The 10038-nt window shown below is 31.7% G+C and overlaps 1 protein-coding gene across 3 annotated transcripts; it reads right to left on the bottom strand.

The window, feature by feature from the left end:
- Positions 1-221: 221 nt before the first annotated feature.
- Positions 222-6961, bottom strand: LOC129951283 (phospholipid scramblase 1). 3 transcript variants are annotated; one of them, XM_056063365.1, is made up of 7 exons: positions 6897-6961; positions 6718-6833; positions 1336-1383; positions 1111-1254; positions 638-1026; positions 442-585; positions 222-365 (listed from the first exon to the last, which is right to left on the bottom strand). In XM_056063365.1, exons 2-7 carry the CDS (start codon positions 6797-6799, stop codon positions 336-338), a joined length of 837 nt encoding a protein of 278 aa, XP_055919340.1. In that variant the 5' UTR covers positions 6800-6833; positions 6897-6961; the 3' UTR covers positions 222-335. The 3 variants fall into 3 exon arrangements, with proteins under 3 accessions (XP_055919340.1, XP_055919342.1, XP_055919341.1); XM_056063367.1 differs by having other exon boundaries at positions 6901-6929; XM_056063366.1 differs by having other exon boundaries at positions 6718-6851; positions 6901-6918.
- Between the last annotated feature and the right edge of the window lie 3077 nt (positions 6962-10038).

The following is a 10038-nucleotide window of genomic DNA, read 5'->3' as shown; positions in this document are numbered from 1 at the left end:
AGCGAGTTCATTCCAATAGAAGCATTCCTCTTTTTAGACAAATGCGGTCTGATACAGGATAGATTGGCAGTTCCGTTAATCTACCACGTCAGACGAAGAACCGTGGATAGGCGACTACCCTACAATTTTTTAAATTTTTTATATTACAGCTTGGCGGCATATTTTAAAACATTTTTTGAGATTTCCTTCGAGTACGTGGATAAATAAACGTTTTAAAAATCTTCACTTATTTTGGAAAAATAGAAAAATCAAATTAATTTCTTTATTGCTCATCAATTTAAATAAAAAATAAAACTTTGTTACAGTATTTGAATTTTCCTTCAACGCGTATCCTCTTAAAATTTAGATTGAAAATAAAGATATTCCTAAAGTGAACAAAAAAAAATAAAATTATTAAAGTTTTTAAAATTCTTAGAAATAATTGAGATACAAATAATTTACCATTAAAAATGCCGCTCCTAAGCACAATGCTTTCGATTTAATATCCATACTTGGATCGCTATAATAGATATTTGTTGTGTATTGTGAGCTCCTCTGTGACCATTTTCGATGAATTGAAGCACTCATATCATTGCCATTATAAATCTGAAAGATTTTTGTTGTTGTTTTAAAACAAACCAAAAACCATTTTGATTACCTTAAAATATGTCTCCTTTGGAGGACAAAAGCAACAAAATCCAGCATTATTCTGACCCTCGATCCGATACAAATGATCATGGAATTCGTTTTCTATTACAAATTCAGGCACCAACACCGATGGTATTTGAACTATTCTCCCCAAAAGATCTCCAGGTGGTGCCCAGACTTCTAAATTCTTTGGCTGGCAGCAAAGCATACCCAAGGCTAATTCTCGATGCAGTGATAATGCCTCTTGGTGAGTTTTGTCCAGTATATGCATTTGAAATGGCCGGTTGGAACCCCAACACAAACGATGATTAGATGTTGAACTTTCAGATGCAGAAAATATGGCGTCTCCAAAGGGTGATCGTACTGTATAGCGATTTTCTGAAGACACTGATGTGAGAGCTTATAATTTGTTGGAAATGGAAGAAAGTTTTAAATTAATAAGTAAATAGTCACAGTAAAAATTATTTCAAGTTGAAAACTTACTTGCATTCAACTCAAAGGTCTGTTCAATATGAACCGATGGCAAATCAGCTAAAATATCATAGCCCGATAATGGGATATAAGTTCGACTTCCATTTGTTGGTTGGTTTTCTATAGTTGATACAGGCAGGGGAATACGCAAGTTACCTATTTTATTAAAAAGAAGGCAACATATTTTGAGAATATTTTTGGTATTGCAATTCATAAAAACAAGTTGTAATTAATTACCTTGAGGTTCTCGAGGGACTGAGGTGATACTTGTTGGCCCTTCAAAAACTAAAATAGAAGGCTTAAATTTTTACTGAGCTCGTCAAAACAATTGTACATTAATACAGTGCTAGCTTTAAGAATACAGGAAATATGGTTTAAAGTTTTGAACAATGAAATTTGAAGGAAAAATAGAGTTCGGTAAAAATTCACCCAACGCATAAACTTATCAATATTCTTGGGCAGACAAATATGCTTAATAGAAACTTGTTTAAATAAACAGTATAGAATTATTTCAGCTCCCGTCAGGACATTTGCACCAGGGAATAAGAATGTTCCAAGCTAATACTCGTATAAAGCAGTTAATAATAACCTTTAGATTGAACTCAGAAAATTCTGTCCATGTAGATGGCCTGAATACGGATGCTGGTATAACCATTTTTAACTAGCGGCATATAGGAACATTACGGCAGGTTTTGCATTCGCAAAAAGGATTCCGTCTTTTTGTCTGTCTGTCCTCGCCCATACAGGATAACCGTAGTCTCGTACAAATGTGTTGGTCAAAAATCGAAAACTCGAGCTTTTTGCAAAATGAAACAAATTGTTTAATATTTTCTCTACTTTTTTTAAAGAAAAAAATATATTTTAGTATTGCTCCAGAAGGGCACTACCATCGAACCGTTATGTACTTCCCATATTAAGTTATTGTAATGGGTCCGATTTCTCAAATTGAAAATGTTGACATTTCTCGACGTTTCAAGGTCCCTAGAGTCGAAATAAAAGATTTTTAGAAAGATGCCTGTGCGTGAGTGTGTACGTACGTCCGTACGTTCGCGACGTTTTAGTCGTCGTCCATAGCTCAAGAACCAGAAGAGATATCGACTTCAAATAAATTTTGTTATAAAGATAATAAGGCAGAAAGATGCAGAAGGGTTCTCAAGAATATTGCGTTGATGGTTTTTTCACCATGCCAGTTTAAAAAAAAGGTTAAAATCTTGGTTAACCATAAGTATCTAATGAACCAATGACGCCAGAGACTTGAATTAAATTTTATATTTTATATTGTAACGTAATACAAAACAACTATATTTTTGGAAAAAAGTCCAATTAACGTTTTTTTATAAATCAAAAAACCTAAAAAAATTAATAAAAGTTGGTAAAAATTTATTTTCGACTCTAATATCTTTTCAAAACTTTGAGATAATGGTTTTAAACTGCTTAAATCTTTCAAGAAATATTGTTGTCAACATTTAGTTAAATTTTGAAACAAATCGAATCAACAGTTTTTTTTCCAAAAATTCAAAACCTTAAAAAAAGAGTTAACAAAAGTTGGTAAAAATTGATTTTCGACTCAAATATCTTTACAAAAATGTAAGACTTTGGCTTTTAACTAATTTTTTCTTATAAAAAATATTGTTTTCAACATTTAGTAACATTTTTAAAAAAATCGAATGGACAGTTTTTTTACACGAAATTTAAAACCTTAAAAAAGAATTAACAACTTTCAACTCAAATATCTTTTCAAACATTTTAAATTATGGCTTTAAACTAGTTTTATATTATAAGAAATATTATTTTAAACATTCAGTAAAATTTTGAATAAAATCGAATTGACAGTTTTTGTAAAAAAATAGAAACCTAAGAAAAATTAATAAAAGTTGGAAAAAATTGATTTTCGACTCTAATATCTTTTCAAAAATGTAAGATTTTGGCTTTCAACTAATTTTTTCTTATAACAAATATTGTTTTCAACATTTAGTAAAATTTTGAATAAAATCGAATTCACATTTTTTTACCAAAAAATAAAAACCTAAAAAAAAATTAGTAAAAGTTGGGGAAAATTGATTTTCAACTCTAATATCTTTTTAAAACTTTGAGATGTTGTTTTTAAACTAATTTTATCTTTCAAGAAATATTGTTGTTAACATCAGTTAAATTTTGAAAAAAATCGAATTGAAAGTTTTTTTTTACAAAAAATTAAAAACCTAAAAAAAGAGTTAACAAAAGTTGTTAAAAAATAATTTTCGACTCAAATATCTTTTGAAACATTTTAAATTATGGCTTTAAACTAGTTTTATATTATAAGAAATATTGTTTTCAATACTCAGTACAATTTTAAGGAAAATCTAATTAAAAGTATTTTTTGCAAAAAATAAAAACCTAACAAAAAAAACAATGCTAAAACTTGGTAAAAATGTACTTTCGACTCAAATAGCTTTACACAAATTAACAATAATGTCTTCAAACTCTTTTTATTTCACAGAAAATATTGTTTTCGATATTTAGTAGTTTTTTTCATAAAAAAATAAAATCTACATAAAATAGTACGCAGTTTTTGTAAAAATTGATGTTCGGTTCTCTCAAATTAATTTCATTCATCCAATTTGTAAAAATGAAAGAAATGCTACTGTAATTGGTTAAACATTTTTTCGACTAAAAATCTATTTAACAAAACTGGATTTTCAAACAAAACAATTTCTTTATATGAAAAATATTGTTGTTAATCTTAACATTTGTAAGAATAATTCAACTAACAACTTTTTTAACCCAACACGAAAACCTGCAAACTTTTAAGCAAGACAAATCGACAGACGGGATGGAAAGTTATCAGTGTTGGTCGCATCTAGCCTCTTTTTTTGTTTTTATATTTTCTCAGGAACTCATGAACCGATCTCAAAAATGTTTTTGTTAACAAGCTCTTATATTGTTTAATTTATATTTGTTTAACAAAAATGTCAGTATTTTTATATTGAATTTCTAAAACCAAAATATAAATTTGTAATGAAACTTATTGTTAAACTACAAGAGGAACTAGTAAAATCAACTTTGTCATTTGTTTTGGGTTAAATCCTATATTTCTTTGTTTTTTTTTTTTTGCTGCTTGCTTATGATGCTGGCCTATTTAATAATCAAAGTTTCCGACCTTGGCGAAGAACCGAAGTTGTCCAAAAAATCATTTAATGGATGGATCATTTAAAGCGACGTACCTTCTCCGATTGGGCAAGTTATCAAGTCCTTATTGGAATAAGTTTCATTTTGAATGCCCATTATTTGGGCACCTATCAGCATGACAGTCCAACGCATTAACCATCACGCCACGGGTACTACCGTGGTTTAGTTACAGCATAACTAAAAATGGAACAATACACGCCTTAACAATGAATGGCAATGGTTAAAAGTCAGTATATAAAAGTGTTAACATTTTGCAGTTACTAGAAAAGTTTTTTAACCTTATCTCTTCTCGAAGAGGTGATCGCAGATGGCTACTGACGCGACGCATCGAGATTTTGTAATTTAAAATCTTTGAAATGTTCTTTATGAAAAACTCTAAAAATTAAAAGATTCGAAGGGTGAACAAATATCGGCATCACCTGTTTTCGGAGAAGTCTTAAATATAAAAGTTCCAAGGATTTGTCTTCACTTTTTTATTGTAATCGGTCCGTTTTGTCGAATTGAACAATTTGATGCGTCCACACATCAGGAAGCATTTTTCGCCGTTCATATATCAAGATACTCGTAGCGACTTCAAAAAACTGTTGTGATACAGATAATAATGCAGAAAGGACTCTCAAAGAAATTGAGTCTGTTTACCAGTGGTTAATAAAATATCTCAAGAGCCAGTAACGCTAGCGACTTGATTAACGTTTTATATTATATAGGGCCTGCCGCATCTAACGTTTTTTTTCAACTAGTGCTTATTTCGTGAATGGTAACACTAAGCTCATGTTGATTTGACAGAAAGAATATGGCTGTGTATACGCTTGAACAACGCTGTGAACAACGCTTAGAGAAGATGAAGATTTTGCCAAAAAAATTGTCTTTTCTTTGGAGCTCATTTTGATCTTGGCGGGTATGTAAACAATAAAAATTGTCGCATTTGGGGCACAGAAAACCCGCACGCATACGTTAAAAAGTCGATATACACAAAACGAGTAATTGTTTATTGCTGGTTTTGGAACAGAGGCATAATTGGGCTATTTACTACAAAAATCAGGAAGGAGGGGCTGTTACAGTCAATGGCGATCATCGTAATCGGGCCTGTTGAACGAATTTTGGTTTACAAAAATTGAAGAAGAGGATATTGGCAACATTTGGTTTCAACAGGACGGCCGGTGCAGTGGCGGTGCGCTACGTGCCACACAGCCGAAGCTACACTCGATGTTTTTATAGCATTTTCAAAAAAACTATTAGACGGACTCTATATATTGCGTCGTGATACCAAACTAATAAAATCTTGAAAAAAAAATCAACTAACGGTTATTTTATAAAATCAAAAAAGTTATTATTGCCTCGAATGTTTTACGAAAATTTTATAATAAGTTTTTGAATTCTTGCAAAATTTTGAGAAAAACTTTAAAAAAATATATAAATATAAATTGGTAAAAATCGATGTTCCACTTAAAAATCTTTTCGAAAATTTAATATATTGACTTCAACTGATTTCATCTCATAAAAATATTGTGTTCGAAATTTAATAAAATTTGTATTAAAAATTCGACTGACAGTTTTTTGATGCAAAATTAGATCTACAAAAAATAGTATGCAAAATTGGTAAACATTCTCGACTCGATATCTCGTGAACAAATGAATGAAATGATTTCAAAATGATTTTGTTATGTGCTTAATTTTCTTCGAAAAAATCAATCTGAATTTGATTGCATAAGAAATAAAAATTTTCAAGAAATGCTACTAAAGTTGGTGAAAATTGGTTTTCTACTAAAAATCTCGTTAAAAACACTAGATTTTTAAAAATATTGATGGTAACTTTTAGTTCATTCCATACAAAAGTTGAACTGAAAACTTTTTTAACATAACACGAAAACCTACAAAAAAAAAAACAAAAAAAAACTAATAATAGTTTTTTTCGACTTAAGTACTAGGAGACTAAAGAATAATATTGACTTAAAAATATTCATCTCACACAAAATGTTGTTAAAGTTTTAAGCATTACAAGTCGACAGACGGTGTAGGAAGTTATCAGTGTGGGACAACTGTTTTTTTATTGTTTAATGACTTTGAAAACAATACATCGATACAAAAATTTCAAATTAAATTTATAAACATACGAAAACTATCGAGACTTAAGAAACTATATCAATTATTTGAGATTGAAAAATGATTGAATGATTGAGATTGAAATAGAAAAATCCCACGAACCTTTTTCAAAAACTACATTTTTTACATTTAATTGATTTCATTCATTGATTTTGCTAACAAAGAATATCTTCTAATTAAACTTTTTCTCTTAATAACTTTTGTTATTGATATCAAAGAAAACAAAAGCAAGTCCAAGGTGTAATGAGAGATATCAACAGTCATTAAAAAAGCACTATGAATTCTTATCTAATGTCAAAATAGAGAAAAAAAAACACCTAGGTTTTGTAGAATGCACTTAGTTTTTACCTGTGGGATCAAATCTCGGCTGTTGGGCAACACGAATTTCTCGATCATATTGTAAATTCCGTACAGAATTATCCTGGAGCATTTTGTATCCAATATAAAATAATCAAAATTCTACCCTAAAAATGAAATTGTATCTTTTTTTGGCTTAAAAACAATAACACGATGAAATTTTGACTCACTCACAACTTATTCGAAGTCACAACGAAACAAAACTGATAGCAAGTGATATCAGTTTAAAAGCTGATAGCCTATAATAATGTACCTCTACCAGTTGAATGAGCTAAAATTAGTGATAAGAATAAGACTAACTGCTAAAAGCTTAGTTAAGAAAATGTAGACAACACAGACAGGTGAAAATTACTGTTTCAGCAATAAAACTCGAAAGTTGGTGTTTTATTTTTCTTGGAGTGTAGATATGACGTCGAGACTATAGTTGCTGTGTATAATAGCTTCAATATACAATATTTATTGTGAAATTATTAATGATGAATTAAACATTTCGGATTCAGATAGGTTATCATTATCAGGGATGACAGTTAAAACATTCCTACTGGAATTGGTAAATTATAAGTTTTGTAGGTTATACTAGTTTCCAAATTTACATGGAGTACGAAAAAAAGATACGACAGTCAAGTTAACACTACATTTTTCGAAATTTAAAAAATTATGTGTGCAGTTAATTTAATTGTAGGTTCTTTGTTGTAAATTAGTTGTGGAACTAAGTACTCAACTAAGTCTCCAGTTTCGCGCTCCAAGTTGAGTGAGGTCACCTTCTACTTGTGCGCGCCACCAGATCCGCGGTCTTTCTCTACTGCGCTGTCCTGTGGGTGTGGATTTGAAGACTTTCGGGGCCGGAGCATTGGTTTCCATGCGCTTTACGTGACCCAGCCATCTTAGTCGTTGGACTTTTACCCTTCTGGCTAAATCTACGTCGCTGTACAACCCGTACAGCTCGTCGTTCCATCTTCTCCTTCACTCCCCTTCAATACATGCGGCATTCTTTTGCGTTGGTTGTCAACAGTAAATCCGTCCGTATCCGAGGCTTGTTGGTGCTTCGCAACTATGAAAGCTTTTACGTGGCCAGGAAGTCACCCCGACGGCACAACCCCCAACCTGGAGGGCCAGATTCTAAGCATAACTCCAAGGATGCGGAGCCAGATAAAACCGCTCCTTATAGGCCTGGGCTCCGAATAAGTCGAAGGAGCCCTATAAGGTGTTCACTGTTCACTAAGTAGTTCAACCGTACTGGAACTGTAGACGCCATAGTTTATTCCATCTCGGGAATTCTTTCGCTGCCGTCTGGATAAGGAAACGTGCCTTAGTGGAAACACCTCTCCGCACCCTCTCTCTCGTTTGCTGTCCCAACAACTTTCCACTCGGGTTGAAAGTGGAACCCAATCTCCAGTTGAGGTACTAGGCACCCGATGTTCACCACAAGGAGGTGAGAGTAGGAGTTGATAGACAGAGGTTAGTTTTGAGAAAAACCTGTGGACGCTTGTGTCCTCTTGAATGCACATGTCTACCATTTGAACATCAAAAATATAAGGATGAAATTAATTGTAGCTTCTTTGTTTAAAATTAGTTGTGGAAAGATTCCAATTTTTTTTATCTTATTAATAAAAGAGCTTGAGCAGAAAAAAAACTTGACGCAAATCGACTAAAAACCCTAATTTAAAAATTTGAAGTCAACCGACCCAAAATTTTGGGCTGTAGAGGCCAGCACAGGCGGACAGACGAAAGGAGGGAATCGGCGGACCCACTTTTTTCGACTCATCTACCATCGTAATGTCATGTTTTCTTAAAATCTTGAGTTCGAAATTTCTACGAATGCAAAACTTTCCATATAGTTCGCAAGTAAGAATAGGCTTTGATGCGACCCACACTGATGACTTTTCATACGTGCCCGTCGGCCGATCGATTGTTCTAAGCTTAAACAAAGTGTTAATAACAATATTTTGTATGCGATACAAAATTTGAAGGGAATATCTTTCATTGTTCTCATTATTCTTGATTCGAAAACCATTTCTAACAAGTTTTTTGTTGTTTCTGCAGGTGTTCATGTTTTGCAAAATAAAAATGTTTCTAAAACATTAATTTTAACTTAGCAACAATATTTTGTATAATGGTAAAATCAGTTTAAATTCAATATTTGTTTTTGAGTCCGATATTTTGAGAAGTTGTTTGGATTTTTCTGACACCATTATCTTATAGTAACAGCAAAATTTTTTAACAATGAAATAATATTGGAATCAATACCTTCATTTATTCTCGAGACATTCGAAGCAAATATCAGTTTTTACCAATTGCGCGTACTATCTTTATTTTTATTTCTTCAAACCCACATTTGTTTTTTCTAATGATTTTAATAAGTTTTAAAAACAAGATATTCGTGTCGAAAATCAATTTTCATTTCATTTTTTTATTTTCTTTAAAAAAAAAAAAGTTACTTCGATTTTTTCTCAAAATTTGACCATATGTCAAAAACCTTATTCTTTTTGTTCAAAATTCCTGTGGATGTATTATCAATTTCTGCTCGTTAAATTTTCGAGGGTACAAATATTTCTTTTTCAGTTTTTTGGTTTCAAAAAAATCATTAACTTTTTTTCTAAACCCTAATAGTTTGGTATTTCGTAAAATTATATAATATTAAATTATTTGAAGGTGCCAGCGTTATTATTTCGTAAGATATTTCTGATCAAGTTTTTGAGTCTTTTCTGAATCTTTCTGTGTTATTATCTGTACAACAAAATTTAATTGAAGTCGATATTTCTACTAGTTCTTGAGTTATGGACGATGTTGTTAATTGAGTTTTTAGTTTAGTAATTTATTATTAAAATTGTTTTCCATAGCAAGGTAAGTTTCAAAAACTAAACAAATATCGAGTTTTTCAATAATAGCGATACATTTTTTTAATATAACAAAAATAGTTTTGAATATCAATAAAATTCTTTTTAAGTGGAAGTACGTTTCATGCCACTATGTATGGAACTCGATTTCTTTTGCATGTCGACCACGGGCAAGCTTGCAAAAGTTTCGACGGGTTTCAAGCATAAATCAGTCGATACTGTTGCAATTTCACTTTCGATATTCTTACGAAGTTCAGCAATCGTGGCTGGCTTGTTGGCATAGACCAAAGACTTGACGTAGCCTCACAGGAAATAGTCATTCACATTTACGTGCTGGTCTTGATCATCACTCAAGAAATCCGGCGAATGACGCCGCGCCGGCGGCCCATAAACCACACCATACCGTAATTTTTTCGGAATGCAATGATGACTCATGGAGTACGTGTGGATTGCTGCCTGACCAATAGCGCATATT

The sequence above is a fragment of the Eupeodes corollae genome, chromosome 3 (assembly GCF_945859685.1).
Source record: "Eupeodes corollae chromosome 3, idEupCoro1.1, whole genome shotgun sequence".
In the NCBI taxonomy this organism is placed as follows: Eukaryota; Metazoa; Arthropoda; class Insecta; order Diptera; family Syrphidae; genus Eupeodes; species Eupeodes corollae.
This window is presented reverse-complemented; position numbering and strand designations above follow the sequence as displayed.

Bases quoted from the DNA above. Each gene is read 5' to 3' on its own strand.
- LOC129951283 (XM_056063365.1), bottom strand. From the start codon at position 6,799: ATGCTCCAGGATAATTCTGTACGGAATTTACAATATGATCGAGAAATT. The intron at 1,027-1,110 runs GTAAGTTTTCAA...ACAAATTATAAG, and splicing joins GACCTTTGAGTTGAATGCAA to CTCTCACATCAGTGTCTTCA. The intron at 366-441 runs GTAAATTATTTG...TGTTCACTTTAG, and splicing joins TAGGAGCGGCATTTTTAATG to GAATATCTTTATTTTCAATC.